Below are 20,617 nucleotides of genomic sequence, written 5' to 3'. Positions count from 1 at the left end.
GATTGTATGTCATGTTTGTTCATTTTGTTCACGATTAACAAGTCTCTCTTCGATCAGATTATTGACAAACTAGTTCATTCAGTTTGTCCTGGACCACATGTTCCAGTTTGTACAGACTCAGTACCACTCTCGTTCAGACTCGATACCAAGTCTTGTCAGTAAGATGCGTATTCATTCAGTATTTCGAACCAATGACATGCTCCCCTACAGCCTACAGTCTAATACAGGAAAATGCAAATCAGTCACATTTAAGTGTTGTTCATGGAATGAAAAATATGAGTCAGTGTATGGAATTGAACAAGTATGATTTGTTCACTTTATAGATTCATTCAGAAACACAGATTTGTTCACAAATGAAAAAACACTAGTTGGCAAAGGTGGTCTAGCAGCTTGATCAGCTTGAAGTCCATTGGGAAACATTAAATTGGAAATACTTTGCCTTAATATTCACACAAATGTGAGAAATATTCACAATTCTGACACTACTTCAAAATTCATGTTTATTTTTTATTCAAAATCAGAACGGTGTTGAAAATGAACATGTTCCACTTCAGTTTGAAGATAACACAATATCAGCTCCATCGTAACACTGTTTTAAGAACTTTCCCATAAACACTATTAAAGAAAAAGAACCTGAAAGTTTGAGATATTTCAAGTGTCAGCTAAAGGCTGTGTGTAGCCCACGTAATGAAGCATTCATACTGTATTTACTTCCACCCATAGTTTGGGGATATTTTGGTGCCCGTACATCACTTCCATTGTTACATGTTCAATGCTTGATTTGTGTACAACCATAATAGCCATATAGTCAAGTCTTTTTCTGCTCTAATATATACACTACCGCTCAATAGTTTGGGTTCACTCAAAAATTTTATTGTTTTCCAAAGAAACACACACGGAATTAGTCTGAATAGAAAATATAGCAAAAGAACAGGTCATGCTGACATGTCAGAGTTAGAAATAATGATTTTGATGGAAATGATGAATGTTTTTCTCAAACTTTGCCTTCCTCAAAAAAAAGAAAAAACACCTTTTGCAGCAATTACAGCCTGGGCATTCTACCTGTCAATTATTCAAGATAATCTGATGAGATTTCACCCCATGCTTCCTGGAGAATCTCCCACAAGATGGATTGGCTGATGGAGTCTTCCTCCGTAGCTGAAATCAAGCCAGTGATCCCAAACTTTTGAGCGGTAGTGTATACACACACACACATTATACATACATACATACATACATACATACATATATAAACATGGTCATATCCACTTCTGACAAGGAATGTTAAATCATTTTAAAAAGATACCCTTTTAAAAGGCATAACAAATTTTAGTTCTCATTCACTAATGAACTAAAGGAAAATGTAAATTGTACAAAGTTATTCAACCATAATAAATGACACTTAAATTCTTCACCATTTGTTAAAGGTGATCCATTTGACATTAAAATAACCTAAACCACCAACAGACATCTCATCACTTCACATCCAGATATAATACAGAATACTGTAATGTGGACACTTACAACATACACCATTTGTACAATACCCCAAATCACCAATTCTGTGTAGATCCTGTACAAACTCTGCAATACTGGCATTGTAAAAGGACAAACAATTATTTTACATGACAAAGTAAAAGCAAGAGATCTCTGACAGAGGAAATACATCAATGAGAAACATTATATGTACAGTAAATCAGTGCTCGTGGTACAAAGTTAATAAACTAACTTTTCTAAGTATTGAAAACCTTTTAGCTTTTTTTTTGCTTGTAAACATTTATTTATATATACTACCTTTGAAAACTATGCCTACTTCATGGTATTAGCTGATTGTATATGTCTATTTTGCCTCATAAAAGTGTTCTTTATGTCATACACATTTCACAAGCTCCTTCAGTTTATCAGAACTTGCTAATACATCATACATTTCATATATTAAAAAACTGTCACACATTTATGATAACATCCTCATCGTCTCTGATATCTTCCGAGCGGCCGTCCTCAGACTGTCTGCTCTCCCTGTCTGTAGACCCACATGGGCCAATAATATAGCGATAGTCACCGCCGATAGCCAGTGCAGCTCCCGAGGACACTACAAGCCAGTCTTTTTCAATATCCTCCATATCTGTACATTGCCAAGGTACACCCCACTGTGGCTCGTAAGTGCCCGGTGTGTTGGCAGTCGCTCCGAGCCCTGAATCCAGCTCCCTATCATCATCATCTTCCAGGTTCACATAAAGCAGTTGCTCCTTTGTGGCCGCTGGAGAAAGTTCAGTACAGAGACCCTCTAACTGAGCCACCAGTTGTTGGAAACTGGGACGACACTTAGGAACAGGAGACCAGCAGCTGTGCATGATCTCATAGCTGAATGGGGAAGAAAAAAAAAGAAACAAACCTCTCATGATTTTTATTTTTAGCAATTTAGAAAACCAAGCCATTAATTTTAAATGCTGTAGCATTCTAAGCAGCATTTCAATTATATATATATATATATATATATATATATATATATATATATATATATATAGATATATATATATATATATATATATATATACATACATACATACATATATACATATATATATAGATATAGATATATACACTATATTGCCAAAAGTATTCGCTCACCTGCCTTGACTCGCATATGAACTTAAGTGACATCCCATTCCTAATCCATAGGGTTCAATATGACGTCGGTCCACCCTTTGCAGCTATAACAGCTTCAACTCTTCTGGGAAGGCTGTCCACAAGGTTTAGGAGTGTGTTTATGGGAATTTTTGACCATTCTTCCAGAAGCGCATTTGTGAGGTCACACACTGATGTTGGACGAGAAGGCCTGGCTCTCAGTCTCCACTCTAATTCATCCCAAAGGTGTTCTATCGGGTTGAGGTCAGGACTCTGTGCAGGCCAGTCAAGTTCATCCACACCAGACTCTGTCATCCATGTCTTTATGGACCTTGCTTTGTGCACTGGTGCACAGTCATGTTGGAAGAGGAAGGGGCCAGCTCCAAACTGTTCCCACAAAGTTGGGAGCATGGAATTGTCCAAAATGTCTTGGTATGCTGAAGCATTCAGAGTTCCTTTCATTGGAACTAAGGGGCCAAGCCCAGCTCCTGAAAAACAACCCCACACCATAATCCCCCCTCCACCAAACTTTACACTTGGCACAATGCAGTCAGACAAGTACCGTTCTCCTGGCAACCACCAAACCCAGACTCGTCCATCAGATTGCCAGATGGAGAAGCGCGATTCGTCACTCCAGAGAACGCGTCTCCACCGACTCTAGAGTCCAGTGGCGGCGTGCTTTACACCACTGCATCCGACGCTTTGCATTGCACTTGGTGATGTATGGCTTGGATGCAGCTGCTCGGCCATGGAAACCCATTCCATGAAGCTCTCTGTGCACTGTTCTTGAGCTAATCTGAAGGCCACATGAAGTTTGGAGGTCTGTAGCGATTGACTCTGCAGAAAGTCGGCGACCTCTTCGCACTATGCGCCTCAGCATCCGCTGACCCCGCTCCGTCAGTTTACGTGGCCTACCACTTCGTGGCTGAGTTTCTGTCGTTCCCAAACACTTCCACGTTCTTATAATACAGCTGACAGTTGACTGTGGAATATTTAGGAGCGAGGAAATTTCACGACTGGATTTGTTGCACAGGTGGCATCCTATCACAGTTCCACGCTGGAATTCACTGAGCTCCTGAGAGCGACCCATTCTTTCACAAATGTTTGTAAAAACAGTCTGCATGCTTGATTTTATACACCTGTGGCCATGGAAGTGATTGGAACACCTGATTCTGATTATTTGGATGGGTGAGCGAATACTTTTGGCAATATAGTGTATATAGCCAAAAGTTTTGGGACATCTGCCTTTGCATGCACATGAATGTAATATGCCTTTATGCCAACTATAACAGCTTCAACTCTTCTGGGAAGGCTTTCCACAACATTTAGGAGTGTTTATGAGAATTTTTGACAATTCCTCTAGAAGCGCATTTGTGAGGTCAGGCACTGATGTTGGACAAGAAGGCCTGGCTGTCAGTCTCCGCTCTAATTCATCCCAAAGGTGTTCTATCAGGTTGAGGTCAGGACTCTCTGAAGTTCTTCCACACCAAACTCACTTATCCATGTCTTTATGGACCGTGCTTTATGCACTGGTGTGCAGTCATGTTGGAATAGGAAGGGGTCGTCCCCAAACTGTTCCCACAAAGTTGGGAGCATGAAATTGTCCAAAATGTCTTGGTATGCTGAAGCATTAAGAGTTCCTTTCACTGGAACTAAGGGGCCGAGCCCAACCCCTGAATTCAATGATTTGGAGGGGTGTCCCAAAACTTTTGGCAATATAGCATATCACTTAATTAATTGAATGTGGTGTAAAACATGCCACATATATTCTGCACCGTGTAAATAACATTCTTAACACTAACTCATTTTGCAAAATGAATACAGATAGAGCCTTTTAACCTCAGCTTTTGTGTGTCGTACTTTTTATCTGAACATTTTTCTCCATAAAAGCAGCTGCAGTTCTTCGAGATAAAGGATGGTAGTTCCAAGTATATGTGAAATTTACATGTATTGTGTTTGTATAATATATGCATATCCTACACTATATTGTGTTCAAATATATCTAACAATAGACTCTGAATATTTTAATGACACATTGTGCATTTTTGTCTGTATAAAATCTATCTATCTGTTGTATATTTTAACTCTATGAGGTACACAGATTACAAACAGTGTACTTGCATCATGTGCATGATTGCTGATTTCTGCAATGTGAATCACAATTTTTTTTTACTATGTACATCATCAGATATTTGGATCATGATGCTTCACGTCACAATCCATTGCTACACCCTTTTTTATTTCCCCTGTTAATTCCTAATATTTTAAGCTGCATCCAACATTGCAGTCTGCTGAGTAAAGGTAAGCTGAATAAACACTGAATCATCTGCTTGGACCATAAGAACCATAAGAAGATCAGCTGCACATTTGATCATGTAATACCTGGCATAGAAAATGAATTATTTACAATAGTATGGATTCAAACTCACATGTCATCAGGACAGTCAGGTGGCTGTTTGAGCCTTTCACCTTTGATGAGGTATTCATAGACTTCTGAGTTTTCCACCCCAGGATAAGGAGTCTGTCCTCGAGCCATAATCTCCCACATGGTCACTCCAAAAGCCCACTGAGTAAAACAAACAATGTAGCTGTAAACAATATTCTCTAATACACTCTAAATTGCTCCTAGATGTGAAGGAGTTTGTGACTGGTCCTTTGTTCCTGGTACAGGCTCTGGATACATCACAACTCTGATCAGAATAAAAAACTAACAATCGAATAATCGAATACTGCTACAAGCCTATTAGTTTATGATCTGATGATACATGATCTGTACTGTCAATATTCAACCTAGCTATATTATTGTTAACACACAGATCTAAAAAGTTGCGACGTAATTTTACATTAACAGCAGTAAAAACCCTACTGAAGACTGGCAGGATTTATCTAGGCTTATGATGACTTTACAATTAAGTGGACAGACTAATCAAGGTAGCAACCAATACACCATTCACTGTCTTGGTATATCAGTGGTGATCATGAATGTATGCCTATTAAAAAGCACATCATAAATAGACACATATATTACCACATCACTTTGTGTTGTATAAACGTTGTCAGCCAAACTTTCCAGTGCAATCCACTTCACTGGCAACTTTGAGACCGACCCTTGCCTGTAATAATCACCAGTGTAGATCTTCTTGGAAAGACCAAAGTCTGCTACGCATACTGTCATGTTCTCATTCAACCTAAAACATATCAGTGAAATAAATATGGGATTTACTTTGGCAGGCCATCATTTGAAACATGAGCTTTAATATGAAGTTGTTTACTGGATACTTAAGCTACACTTGCAAGCTTCAACTAACTGGTTCTAAGTGAATTAATGAACAGACTCACATGCAGTTGCGAGCAGCTAAATCCCTGTGGATGATGTTTTTGCTGCCAAGATATTCCATTCCCCGAGCAACATCCAACATGAACTGAACAAGTGTTTGTAGGGAAAGGGTCTGTAGGAAAGACAGAAAGAGAAAGGGGTTAAAGCATTTTTAAATGTTTCTCGTCAAAATGAAAAAATTATGCAAATCTATGTTTAAGAAATTCAGAAAGCAAATACTAAAAGAGAAGGCAAAGGATTTTATTAAAAGACATCAGCTGAATAAATGACTTCACATGTCTATCAGTTCATATGTTATATAACATGTACATAAATGTACAGTCTTATTGCTGTTATTAAAATGGCCATTAAGAGACACTCACAAAGGGTTCGTCCCCCAGACGGGACATAAGGAGGAAAGTATGCAGGTCACCATGTTTCATAAAGGGAAGGATCACCATAGGAATAGGTAACCGTTGCTGGGGTCGTCTGTGCAGACTCACACCTGGCAGAGAGAGACACATATCCTGTGATTTCCTTCTAGTCAATAGAACAGACAAGTGTAGTTAACTAGACAAGTCATAGTTACACATTTTACTGGGTGCATTTCATTTTAAATGACTGTGACCTGCACAATTCTATACTATACAACCATAGGTTTTTAGACACCTGATCTTTTTGAACATCCCATTTCAGCCCCCCCTTTGCTGTTATAATAATCTCCACGCTTCTGGGCTTTCCACTAGATTTTGTCGAGTAATTGTATGTATTCACTTTAACTAATATAGACCACCTATCTATAAAATGGGTTACATTGTACATTCCACTACAATGCAAATTGTCAGTAATCAAGAAGTTTTTTTTACAAACCTATGAGCTGGATGACGTTGGGATGATGAAAATCCTTCATATAGGCAGCCTCTTTGAGGCATTGCTCTATATCACTTGAAGAGTTGATATCAGCTTTTAACCAAAAAAAACAAAAAAAGTTGAATAAGCACAATAAAAAGTAGCCGTTTCCTGTTGTGATTATCCAAGAAATGCTCACTTTTCAGTACTTTCACTGCCACCTTCTGCACAGAGCTGTCCTCCATCTTAAGAAAGGCCTCTCGCACTGAGCCGAACTCCCCTGCACGTGAAAACAGATTTACTACCAATTTAATCTCAATGATTATATCTTAAATAGTCCACAGACTTTGTATCGCTGTTATGTTTATTATTTTTAATTGGGCTCCACATTGCTCTACCAGTTTATATTTTGGGTGGCATATGAAGGGTACAGAAAATGTTTAATACACAAAATTTTCCAGCCAAACCTCTATATGTTTTGGTGCCCAACCTGTTAAGCTAACAAGGCTCTTCTGTACAAAAAAACTCTCCTGTATATTGAAATGGATGTGCAGTTGAAAATGCTTACCTTTTCCTAGCATGTGCCCTAAGGTGAGAAGCCTTTCAGGGATGAGGACATCCTGCAGCTTGGTCTTCAAGTCATCGTTAATGCCCAGACTGTCCACTAGAGGGAACACAACATTTCTAATGAACACACACTTAAACATACAGTTCATCAATAAGCGATTGTGCTTATAATGGCAACTTTAATGTCAATGACACATACGTGTGTGTTCTGGGAACTCCAAGCCCTGCCTGTTGAAGGATCTTGCTGCAGTGAAGGACACTACAGATTCCATCCCTGATGACTTGAATGCAGACCTGCTCGAGAAAATATAAATCTTGCTAACGCACAGGAATATTTTCTGAATATTAAAAGCACTTTGTGCCCACTGTCGACCAGTCATAGCCCATGGCTGCATTTGCTTACAATTAGTCTGTTTAAAGCTGGGCCAGCTTACCCAAATTGAGATTCTTTGCTTCTGCGGTGTACCAGGACTATAAGCAGAAGTCCCAGAATGGTGGCCACCAGCAGTCCAAAAAGCAGACCCACCCACATGTGTCCTCTTGCAGATTGAGCCTGAACAGCTGAAATAACGATCCAGAGCAAAACATCTTCCACCATTAGATGGTAAACAATTTGTTTACAAATGCAAAGTTACATGTCTTTCCAAAAAAATCTGAACATTCTCATCATAGGAAAATGATTAGGAACAAGTTCAACATGAGCTCAGGCAGTGGTCTGCAATAAGTTTGGACACTACTAGTTTGTTAATTAGTAGTTAGCTAGTCTACTGCCTGTAAGAGACGGCAGTAAGACAGTGTGTACATATCTAATGAAAGATAAAGAAAGTATAATGTTTTTTGTCTATTTAGTTGTTTATAATGCAATAAATCTATAATAACCAATTTACTATTCTGTTCAATATTCAATTTACTATCACTACTATAAATATTTTTAAATAAATCTATGGGTAGTTTCAGCTTGTACAGCTTATAAATCATTTAACACTTCCAAAATAATGAACACACACAAACACAGTTTTGACAAAACAGTGTCTACATTTGCAAGATTTTCAAGGTTTGACTTTCTGCAAATTGAGCTCAATCCATAATACCACCACAGAAGATTTCCCAATTCTTTATGAAACTTACCTGAAATTGGCATAATGAGCACTGGCATGCTCAAGGGTCCACATCCTACCACTGTACAAGCAGATACTTGAAAAGTGGCATTGAAGAAGCGAGCACCTCCAGAGAGATGAGCAAAGTTTTCCTTAAACAGCAATGGCTCCTTAAAATGAAGAAGGTGAGGTATAGTTATCAAACGTTTCAAACACATGAAGATATAGTACATACTAGTCAAGGTTTTCCATAGCTTTAAGGTGTTACCTTAACTGATATTTAATAAAAGTACCTGACTCTCTCCTCCTATATTCCATTGCACCTTATAGGCCAACAGTCGTCCATTCAGCTCTTCATCGTTGAGTGCTGCCCAGTTCAGGGACAGCTGCTGCTCTGTCAACTGAAAGGTTAGGTTTTTGGGTGCTGCTGAGGGCACTGCAAAAGGGAGAAATAGACAATATCGATCAAAGATAATTCTCTAAACACTACAAGATTAAAATATCCTCAACATGAACATTTTCAAAAAATGTAATATCAGTCATGAGCAGTGGGTGGCAGCAGCACAAGCCCTGCATAAGCCCAACATTGAGATGGATTTGGGACACACACACAATAGTGCATTGTACCAGCAAGGCTGGAATCCACTGGAATGAGGCCAGTCTTGCCAGTTTACAAACATAAACAAGATCAACAGAATCCCCTACTGCTCCTCAAACCAGACAGGCCAGCTCTGTCCACCCCCGACCCCCAGCAGCTGCCGGGGGCCGGGAGCCGGGAGCCCAACGGTGGGAAGAAAAACAGAGCTGCTTTGCTTCATCTGAAGGCCGTTTATTTACTCTCTAACAGCTCACTACATAGTGCTAGTCAATGCAAAGTGAATCAAAGCATCTCTGACTTGCTAAAATGCAGCACCTCATAGTTGGCTTGGTTTGCCCTATCTGTGATTAAAATAAGCTAAAATACACAACTATATTATGTCAGTAATGGAAGTGATTTAAGGTCCATACTCCTAGGAACTGAGGCTACAACCTTCCTCTCTGCTTTTCCTATCTGTGCTACAGTAAAGTATTTGATGGCAACCACATGATCAGAAACAATTCAGTGTGCACCGATGATTCATCATTTCTTATCAAGGCTTATATATATTTGCTATACGTGTATACCTGCTTCTGGAGTCTGAAAGTCCACCCAAGGAGAAAAAGGGGAGGAGCCAACCTCATTACCACAGCGGATTCGAAAGCTGTAATTGGAGTGACTGCTGAGTCCTCCAAATGTGTGCTGGAACGGTGGCACTGTAACTTGTAGCTCAGGAAGTTTCATCTTTGTCCCAGAGTTCTTAGACATCTGCAGACAGATTGGGGACATTCAATCATGACAAAAATTCAGGAAAGACTTACACACAAAAAAAACCACCCAATCCACATTTCATTACTTTCAGGCCCTAAGTCTAGGATATACTCCTAAGTAACAGATCAGCAACTCGGCAACATAAAGCAAATCAGCAACTTTATGCCAAAAGCCTGTTCTAACATCTCTGATACCTGCTAAGACAGGCTGCTAGGAGAACTTGAATGTCATTTATGTACCTTACAGAAATCACTATAAATAAAGCAATTGCAACAGCACAGAGAGAGAGCAGTTTTTAGCTGTTTACTGCCCAACTGTCCTAAGAACGGTTTTGATTGATAAGATAAGAACAGTGATAAGAAGTTTAATACCTGAATGGTACAGGTGGACAAGTCAGAATAGCCAGTGAACCCTGGGCTCCACATGAGGGTCACATTATCAGACATCTGGTCAAGGTGTATATTCGTAGGAGAATCAGGAGGTACTGAAGGGCAGACTTACATTTTAATATACAGTACAAAATGAAAATTCCAGTTTACACACTGCATACTGGGCTTTTTACTGTTACTACACGTAATACATGCATATTTTATACATCAATAATTTATTTCTTTTATAGTATTTCTTATCTACCCATTTCTTCTTTTTAACATAGTATTTTTAATGTAGTATATTTATATGCACAGTCTAAAGAAAAAAAGCAGGCTGGGTTTTTACGTCACTGCAAATTATATTCTCTTAAATCCCGATTCACATCAGTATGAACCAAATAAAAAAAACAGGGATCTGAAGCATTCAAGCAGTTATTTTATCTGGAGCTGGAATTGTTCTTTAGTCAGCGAAAGCTAAGGAGACATGGCAGTCTTCCTGATTAAACCTGTTACAGCTTTATAACTTTAGCATGGATCATTTTTCTTTAGACCACCACTTTGTAGCTATCTGCATTATACATGTGGTGATTCCTGGTGATTCCAACTGCCAACATTTTACAAAAAAATGCCTTATATGGATGATCTACTTCAAATCCTTCTGTCACATCTGCTTGTGTTTACTTTTTACCAAGTGATTCATGTTGAAATCTTGATAAGCGAATTCTTTTTACCCATTAATCAGCCCTCAGTTATGTTTTCTCAGTTTGAGTTAGATAAGAATAAAACACAGCTCACCTTTAATATACACGGTGCCAGTCCGAGACACAGAAATACCTCTGGCATTTTTGGCTTCACAGTAAAATTTTATGCTGTCATTCACACCTAGAGAAAACAGAGAATGAATACTTTAAGTGTGTGTGTTATTTATCTCGGCTTTTCACTTTAACCTCAAAACAGGGCAGCAACATTGAAAGATAAGATTAAAGCATCTGCTGAACTAAACATACTCTTCAAGTTGCACTGGCAAAGTCCAGTTATGATGGAACAGACACTGACTTACTGCACACATATAAGTGCATATGGTAATGCACTTTACTTTACTTTACTTTACTTTCCCATCACCATCTAAAAAAGGAAAGCTTGTCTGGGCACTATTGATTTCTGTAATGCATTTCACAGCAATAAAGGAAGTAGGAGCTGTTACATAACAGAAAAGATAGGATGCTGGAATCTTTTAACAATCACTGACAGGCTAAGAGCTACAGAAGGATGAAAGGAAGGAAAGAATGCAATGGCGGATGCACTGAATGCCACGATTAGGATATTTTACTGGCAACTTTTTAGTTTCCTTAGAGTTTAAACCTACAATGGTGATAACAGTATCACATCAGATTCTGGAGTTCTGCCATGCAGCTCTTAAATACTTTATTTATGTTTCCATTAAATCATACATGACATTTGCTCTGTGGAATGCATGCATTGTTCATTCTGATTGAATTTTGTTAGACCAGGTGCAAATGCAGCATGCGTGATCCAAAACAGGTGTTCTGAGATGCAAGAGGTCACTTTATATTGCCTCTAACCTGTAGTGGCCTATGCCTGACTGAATGAAGTAAGCTAATACATGAATAATGCACGAAGAGCCAAATAATACAATAAAAAGGAAACTGGACGAGCAGCCAATAAAGCATGAATGAATCTCATCAAGCATTATAGGAGTAGACTGAAACCTGTTTCTTTTTCAAAGGGAGGTAATGGGTTAGCACATTTGCCTCACACCACTAGGGTTGAGGGTTCGAGTCGCACCTCCACCCTGTGTGTGGAATTTGTATATCTTCTCTGTGCTCCAAGGGGTTTCCTCCAGCTACTCTGAGTCCCCCCGCTAAGTCTAAAGACATGTACTGTAGGCTGAATGAGATTACTTAATTGTCTATGGTGTATCAGTGGGAGCGTGTGTGCGCGTGCAGCAACAGCTGGACGGAGGCTGCATAAGGAACTAAATGCAGCCATAACAACAATTGTGAGACATTTATAAAGGACAAATTTACATGAACTAAAGGTTAGAATTCTTGTATATTTTAGTGGGATATTACCACATCTTTATCAAGGATGCCAATGCTGTTGGCGCTTTCTGTTTAAATGGGTCAAGTTTTAATACAATGGCAGCTGCCTTGACAGCTTGTTGCATAAATTAGTTCATGATAAAAGTAAACAAACTGTCTAAGACCAGAACATTGGGAAGTATCATAACACTATGTTGCCAAAATTCTGTTCAGTAACCCTAAAAGGTATGTTAGGCTAGATAGCATAAAGGGCTGTCTATATAACCATTACAAATACCATTCATGTGTACACATGTTACTTCCTCTGCCCAATGTGCTTTTCTTTTATTTAAATGGTTTAGGCTGCTGATGCTGGAGCATGTGCACAGGAGCATAGGGTATACAGGGCAAGAATAGGACAGATGTATGCTTATAGGTGCCAAATATGTGCGACAAAACCATTCCAATTATGCATTATGATGTGAAGTTCTCAGGATTAATATAGTGTTATTGCTAAAAGAAATGGTAATAGATGTTTCTATTTTAAAAGCACAACTTAACCGCAGTTAGGTAGCCAGGCCTTTGGCAACACAATAGTTATAAATACTTAATATTTTGGCTGTGGGGTTTGGCTAGAAGTTTTGAAATCATTTTTAATATACTGGTGTTAAATTCTGACTTTATCCTAGTGCTGGCTTGAAATATGTTTGTAGCTTCCCACTTCATTGGCCTTCCACCATCCACTGACACTAGTCAACATCTAACACTGAATCTCTCACCAAAAATGCTTTATCAATAACCAATAACCTACAGCCATCAGACCAGACATCAGATAAAACAGGTGTAGCTTAACAACCTGTTCTCTGCCTTTTGGACAAACCATGTTATATTGCAAATCTATACTGCACTCTTTGCTGATATTCCTTCCTGGGTGAGAAATTTGCAATCTAACTTTACCAACACTGCTACACAACCACCTCTAAACATGTGTTCTGGTTTGATGGAAAGATATCCCAGTGTGTCCAGAGCATGGTGTACAAGTTTCAGCAAAAGATGGGATTCAATTTAACTGTCATCTCATAATGTCATATATTCAAAGGTGATATAGCTTTTCTATTTTTGGTCACAATTACTGTCCCCACAAATCTAACTGTTAGATAAAGAAAGCAGCATTTAATGCAAATACTTGATTGGGGCATGAGAAGATGCCTTTCTACCTCCATATGTTATCTGAGTAGGCCATACTGTGAAGTTTCAAACACACCTCTTGTGACATTTAGCTTAAACAAACAAACAGAAGCCATACAGAGAACTGGGAGCAGCTGGGAGTGTACTGCAATATACAATATCTTCACAATAATAAAAGAAGACAGCCTTGTTCTCTTCACAAGAACAGTAAAGGGTAGTGCCAAAGTTCCCCAAATAGGAAGACAGACGTCAAAAAGGCTAACCTTTGACTTCGCAATACAAACAGACCTATTAAAACTTCACATGCTATGAGTTAGTCATCATGTTGTGTCAGCAAACAATCTTTTACCTATCTTTAAGAATGCAGATATACACTGACCAGGCATAACATTATGAGCACTGACAGGTGAAGTGAATAACACTGATTATCTTCTCATCATAGCACCTGTTAGTGGGTGGGATATATTAGGCAGCAAGTGAACATTTTGTCCTCAAAGTTGATGTGTTTTGAGCGAGTTTGACAAAGGGCCAGATTGTGATGGCTAGACGACTGGATCAGAGCATCTCCAAAACTGCAGCTCTTGTGGGGTCTGCAGTGGTCAGTATCTATCAAAAGTGCTCCAAGGAAAAAACAGTGGTGAACTGGCGACAGGGCCATGGGCGATCAGGGCTCATTGATACACGTGGGGAGTGAAGGCTGGCTTGTGTGATCTGATCCAACAGATGAGCTACTGTTGCTCAGACTGCTGAAGAAGTTAATGCTGGTTCTGATAGAAAGGTGTCAGAATACACAGTGCATCACAGCAAAAGGGGGACCAAGACAATATTAGGCAGATGGTCATAATGTTATGCCTGGTCAGTGTACAATTACTTGACACTGTTTAAAAGTGAGTTACCTTCTACCATAAGAACAGATGGGGAGGGCCTGAAATCTCCTTCTTGTACTCCACCAAGCCACCAGAGCACCTGCACTGGGTCAGGAGGTCCAATAGCTTCACAAGTCAGGTTAAAGGGAGCCCCAGGAAATGTAGCAATATCCTGGGGTTCTAATGTAAAGTGGGGTACACCTGAAGAGCAATTAGACATAAGAATTATAAAGCCTCTCGACAAAATGCTTAACAATAAAACACAGAAACGAAGAGTGTGAGTGAGTAAATAAGTCAGTCATACAGGCTATTAGAAATAGTAAGCAGTGAAAAAAATACATGATAACCTTTTACAATCACTTGTTTATATCCTTTCTAGAAACAGTAAAATGCTTGACTTCGTGCTGCTCAAAGTGTTCGAGCATGTACGTGCTGACTGGCACAACTAAACCGAGGAAACAGTGTAATTAAACACCACCTATTCATTGTAAGTAAATAAAACAATGAGGACATCGAAGCTCTTAATGAAAAAGTAGTTTATTGCAGTGTAGCAGTGATGTACTTGGAGTCAAAAAAGAACGCAGGACAAATCCTGCTCAAACATTTCATACTGTTTTTCCTCTTTGTAATTTAAATGGGGTTTCGCTTTAAATGTAAATCGAGTAAACTGAGTATCACCCAAATGGCCGGGTGATACTGTCGTCTAGCCGGATGTCTTCAAATGGTAATCATGGCCACCTTTACCCTTTGTTCAGTGATGGTCCTTGCTGTCCTGCTGCCGCTCCCATACTAATAACTGATTCAATTAAGTGTTCTAAATGTTTGACAAGGCTGCTGTGAGACAATGTCCTTGTTAAAAGCGCTTATCCAAATAAAACTGAACTGAATTAAACATATTCCTCTATTTAAGACTTTTTCTGAAGTGTACCGTGGCGTGGAATCTGGGTTAAGGCAGTCTATAATTTCTTACGTTAGATTTGACATTTTGTTTTTCCGGAAAAAGAATAAAGTAACGTTTTTGACCAATTTGGAGCTGAAAGTTTTAGTGGCTAAAATTTCTGGCCATCCCAAATAAATATACAGATAATAAACTGATGTCTATTGTTAAAGTCAAACTCAAAACAGTCTCCATTTACCTTCATGGAAAGCAATCATACAAGATGGAAAAAATCAAGTTGGGACAAAACCCCAAAGCTATCATCATTCAAACTAATCCATATCCGGATTGACTCATCTGCCCTCTGGTATCAGGAGGGAAAAAAAGACAACTGTTTTCTTGGCATATTTCTGAACGATAATGTAATGGCAAGGTACTCTAATGTCCAGTCTGTTTATAGAATACAGCTCTTTCTACTATAGCTTCTTAGTATCATGTAACAGCAGTAATTGTGTGAGCGTGTGTAACAGCCCCAAGGTATTGATTTACCTTCCACAGTGATCCAGGCTGGCTCAGAGGAGATGACGGTGCCATGATGTTCAACCTCACACCAGTATTTCCCAGCATCCTGCTGCTGGACTGATTTCACGCTGAAAATATATTGTAAGAGCTCATGCTTATGTGACTGATCAGGGGTAAAAACAATACAATGAAACTGTCCATCCTGACTGGACAGAATGACAGATACAGTATGTTTACAATGCTATTCATCAAGTGAGGTGTAAATACTGTACATGTCATCATTTACTCATTAAGAGATCCCGAAAACCTGTTTGTCTTAAACCTGTATAGATCCTTATAATGGATTGAACATGGATGCTTTTTTTCCTCAGTGTTTTATTCATAACGTGGCCTGGGCTGGATCTGAAAGACCTGCCACGAGCTGAGAAACATCAGCCCCCATGCCAAAGATCAGCAGAAATGACAGCATCTGCTACACATCCCCACATTCCCGACAGCCTGTGTATTACTCACAGCCAGCTCAACACATGGCCTTCAACTCTGCCAAGAGGATGACCCCATCAGCTTACTAATCAAAAGTGATGCCCTTTTCCACCTGATAGCCCAGGATAAGTGCGGTGTGTGTTGTTTTGTTTTATACTTGAAAGGAAATGTTCCCGACAAAAATCTCGCGCTCTGAGATTTCTTCTTTGCAGACTCAACAGGGCAAAAGCTATGTAAAGCTGATTAAGCAGCAGCACCTCCTCCCCACTCCCACATTTTTTTCTCGGAATTTCTCTGGCCTGGTGTTTATATTGCACCTTGTCGCTGTTTGATTAAAGCAAAAAGGGCTTATAATTGGAACACCAGACCAAAAATCACAACAGAAAATCAGAGCCAATTGAAAAAACCTGTCAGAATAATGGACACTGCCCTGCGTGCTGGACCAGTCAGGAAAGCGCAAGTGCACTGATGTTATATGAAATTTAATGAGAAATATACTGATGTTGGCAGAAGACTAGGGATGGGCTAGGGAAAGGGTCAACATACTCTCTCTCCACAGTCAGTGGTACTAGCCAATCACAGACATTTTCAAGCTCTTATATGTGAAAGGTTTTTTTTTTTCTTTCAAAATTTGCATTCCACAATTTCCACAAGGCTTTTTTTATATGAAAAAAACTGATGAAATTGCAAGCACAGGATTCTTCTACCAGTGATGAAGTCATACGACATGCCTTTCCTGAACACAATTTCTCTGATCGTAAAATACTGGAAGCACTGAATAGTGGAGAACTGGCTGGTAGGTGGAAACTGGAGGTGAACAAACTGAAGACAATGTGGGAATGTGAGGAATCTTAATTTTTTTACTGTATGGGTAATAAAATTGACCACACCCCCTTGGGACAAAACAATACCCTATTCACAAAACCCCACACTATGATCATGAATGTTTGATTGATGCTGTTGGTGTTGGTTTTGCTGGTTAGACAGAACAGCATTGCTTACTGATTAGCAAACCCTTTTTCATAAACTTTATCTTGCTAGAGGATCAAATGTGAGCTCGCTGCTTGTGTGAATGCAACCAGTACAAACTATTCCGGTCTCTTTTTCTGCAGGGTATACACAATCTAGATAGAAAGGTCAGCAGGTTTCAAAGAGGCCATCTATATCAAACTGGAACAACTTGCTCTGAACAAAAGGATGGTCTGCAACAACTACTATTTGTTTACAACATCAACATTTCAGTTTACCCATGTCACTCCCTGAGTCCTGTCTCACGTGGTTGAGAAGGATTAGTTTATAACATTACTTCCACACCAAGGTCAGAATACAGAAACGTCCTACTTGAGCAATTGCGCACACTAACAATATTCCCTCAGATTGATATCTTAAGTATCTTAAATCTTAAAGTATCTAAAGGATCAGTATCTTAAATCTTAAATGATAATCCAAGTAATCACTACACTCATAGCACAATCGTACCAAAGTATTCATCAAAGATTTTTGCATATTTAATAGTCCTAGTTTCAGGGTTCGGAAAAGTTCTTCAATGGTTCCTTCTTCATAAAAAGAAGCCTTTATTATCTCCACACATACATTACAGCACAGTGGAATTCTTTTCTGCGCATATCCCAGCTAAGGAAGTTGGGGTCAGGACACAGGGGCAGCTATGATACAGCGCCCCTGATCAGAGAGGGTTAAGGGCCTTGCTCAATTGCCAAGCAGTGGCAGCTTGGTGGTGCTGGGCTTGAACACCAATCTTCTGATCAACAACTCAGAACTTTTACCGCTTGAGCTACCACTGCTCATGTGGTTAGGAGTTCACCTTCACTGTGCTAGATGCCACCTTCTTTTTAGACTTTATGTCAATACCCTAATCCTGAAACATGCCCAAAACAGATACTATAAACCAAAGCAAACACATGCATATGCACCTTAAAGGCCATTTTAATTCTATATTTCCTGTAGAAAATAGTTTGTGGTTTCTTCAGAAGTCTGGCAATGTTAACAGTGAAGCTTTGTTGAAATAATCCTGCTGTTGTGACATGAATTAAAAAAAAAAAAAGCTCTGTTCCTCATCAAATGCAAGTTTAGACATCACACCTCTAAAAATCAACCTGGTACCTTTTGGGAAACAGGGTGCTAGATTTTGATTATATCAGAAACACTATATCTCACTTTAAAGCTGTACTATAAAAGACAAGGACAATTTATTTTATTTTATTGTATAGTATAGAATAGTTATTTTATTAGTGCCTTTGTAGACATCATGTAGAGGTTTGTGACCTGCTTCCTCGGGTTTGTGAACCATGCAGAAATACAACAAAACACGAATCCCCACAGCGCTCATACCTGTGATATGTCTCCCAGTGATGGGTGTCTATAGTGATGTACATCTGGTCCATGCTGTACAGTTTTTCTCCGTCCTTCATCCACATGATCTCCGGCTCAATTAAGCCCTCGACAGCACATCCGAGACGGGCCATGTTACCTTGGGTTACCGTGAGGTTGGCTGGGTTCTTGGTAAACTTTAACCCTGAGCATGAGCACACAGGACAGATATGAACTTAACAGCATTTCTTTCTCGTGAAGTTTGTACTGACCAGATAACACAACCTCAGACAGTCAAACTTGTTCACTTTTTTGATTTTTAATAAACTTTTGCTGCATTAAATGACATTTAACTTGCTGATTTTCCGAATCATCTTGGAACGTCATTTCCTGTAACTTTGGTAGCATCTTTTGTATCCGATTTCTGTGCTGTCCATTGTGCCACAGCACAGTCCTTTACAGATGCCGAGGTCTGACTCAGACTAGCAGATGTAATGCACGTTGCAGTGGGATGAAAGCTCTGTACTGTGGCAGGACAGCTGGCTTCAACAGGCAAAACACACACCAACAGTATTCCAGGCCATCTATTAAATTACACACACACTGTGTGTGTGCTTGATGGGGAAACAAAAATGTGACTATTCGGGTAAAGAATTCAGATTTCTTTTTACTACATGAAAGCATATAACATATGCATGGTGTGTGGTTTTAGTAATCAATACATCAAGTCACAAATATAGGTTAAAACCTCCTATGGTCATTCTGTACTGTTAATTATCCCTTAATAATTAAGTTTCCAATTAATTTTATCTCGTCTGTGGATTAAAGACGACTTAAATAATGAAGTAGCTGGCAGTTGTTTACATCTAAAACGCTTTATGTTTGTAAAGTTTGTAGAATCTTTCTAGAAAAACAAGTGCACTGAACTGATTTCTATGAAATGGACCCTTTTCTAGTGGAAGGCATTGTGGCGTTAGTTAAACTCGACACCACTAACTTCAAGCGAGTTTATTCACTTACCTTCAACTCTGTTAGCGTTGTGTAGAAGAAAAAGTATCATCCACAAATAAATCCCCATTGTACCACAACTTAAAACAATCTATTTAATCAGTTTATGGTTACTTCGACCAGGCGAGCTCAGTGACTTTCCTGGCTGTAGGTGCACGACATCAGCAGCAGCTCCACAGCGAGACGAGCTCCAGAAAGAGAAACTTCTCATTAAAACACTGTACGATTTCATTGGTGTCAATAACGCTTTCCATTTTCAGTTTAGAAGTAAACATATAGCTCTGCAAGTGCTAACAAAACTTATACACGAAGCAGCACAGCAGCTCTGGAGACTCCCAATTGTTTTGCTCCTCGAGGGAAAATGCCATTAGTGTGAAATGCCCACTAACGCCCCCTAGTGATTAACTAAGAGCATTAACAACTAAAGTTTCTGCAAAACAAGACCCAAAGCCCAGACTGGACAGAGCAGCGACGCCCCCGAAAGGACGAGTACATTAAAGACTAGACCCACACAGACTAAACAGAACAAGGCTAATAGTCTGTAATTTGCCTTCAGTGATATTTAATCTTATTTGTCAAGGACACTATACCAAAATACATTAATCTTAAATGAGAAAAGGGTGTTTTGCTGCTAGCAGAGTTTGCTAGATCAAGTCAAGTCAAGAAGCTTTATTTGTCATTTCATCCACATACAGCTGACAGTACATACAGGACCCTGGTGCTACATAGGCAACATGCAACATATAGCTACAGAACAGGAACAACACAGAGCTAGGGACAGAAGGTTTGTCCTAGCTACATAAAGTGCAACGTGAGAAAGACAAAAGACAATACAAAAAGCAACAGAAAACAGTACAGGAAAAGTAGCACCGAAAAAAATGTGCAACACAAAATGTTTCATAACATATATGTTTGGAAATGTGTGTGTGTGTGTGAGAGAGAGAGAGAGTTTTGGATGTTGAGGAGACTGATGGCTTGAGGAAAGAATGCTTCGGTACCTCTTTCCAGACAGCAGGGTGAAGAGGGTGTGTGATGGGTGTGTGGGGTCCTTTACAGAGAGGAGAGAGACCCCAGTGATCTTCTCAGCTGTCTTCATTATCCGCTGCAGGGTCTTTCCCAAATTAGGC

General features: G+C 39.3%; 1 protein-coding gene across 1 annotated transcript; it reads right to left on the bottom strand.

The window, feature by feature from the left end:
* Positions 1–486: 486 nt before the first annotated feature.
* Positions 487–19,865, bottom strand: tyro3 (TYRO3 protein tyrosine kinase). Its single transcript, XM_058399856.1, has 19 exons — positions 19,503–19,865; positions 18,504–18,687; positions 15,699–15,799; positions 14,303–14,473; positions 10,972–11,058; positions 10,177–10,289; positions 9,622–9,802; positions 8,751–8,893; positions 8,489–8,627; positions 7,795–7,921; positions 7,560–7,654; positions 7,362–7,457; positions 6,993–7,073; positions 6,815–6,907; positions 6,328–6,449; positions 5,968–6,077; positions 5,657–5,816; positions 5,058–5,194; positions 487–2,364 (listed from the first exon to the last, which is right to left on the bottom strand). The coding sequence occupies exons 1-19, from the start codon at positions 19,558–19,560 to the stop codon at positions 1,947–1,949; spliced, it is 2,616 nt and encodes an 871-aa protein (XP_058255839.1). The 5' UTR covers positions 19,561–19,865; the 3' UTR covers positions 487–1,946.
* Between the last annotated feature and the right edge of the window lie 752 nt (positions 19,866–20,617).

This window comes from Hemibagrus wyckioides, linkage group LG09, assembly GCF_019097595.1.
Source record: "Hemibagrus wyckioides isolate EC202008001 linkage group LG09, SWU_Hwy_1.0, whole genome shotgun sequence".
Lineage (NCBI taxonomy): Eukaryota > Metazoa > Chordata > Actinopteri > Siluriformes > Bagridae > Hemibagrus > Hemibagrus wyckioides.
The sequence above is the reverse complement of the archived record's forward strand: the minus strand, read 5'-3'. Positions and strand labels throughout refer to the sequence as shown.

What these genes read in the sequence shown, in the direction of transcription:
- tyro3 (XM_058399856.1), bottom strand. Translation starts at nt 19,560, where the DNA reads ATGGGGATTTATTTGTGGATGATACTTTTTCTTCTACACAACGCTAAC. An exon ending in GCTCATTATGCCAATTTCAG is followed by an intron (nt 7,922 to 8,488) that starts GTAAGTTTCATA and finishes TCGTTATTTCAG; the next exon opens with CTGTTCAGGCTCAATCTGCA. An exon ending in CAACGTCATCCAGCTCATAG is followed by an intron (nt 6,450 to 6,814) that starts GTTTGTAAAAAA and finishes TCTCTCTGCCAG; the next exon opens with GTGTGAGTCTGCACAGACGA.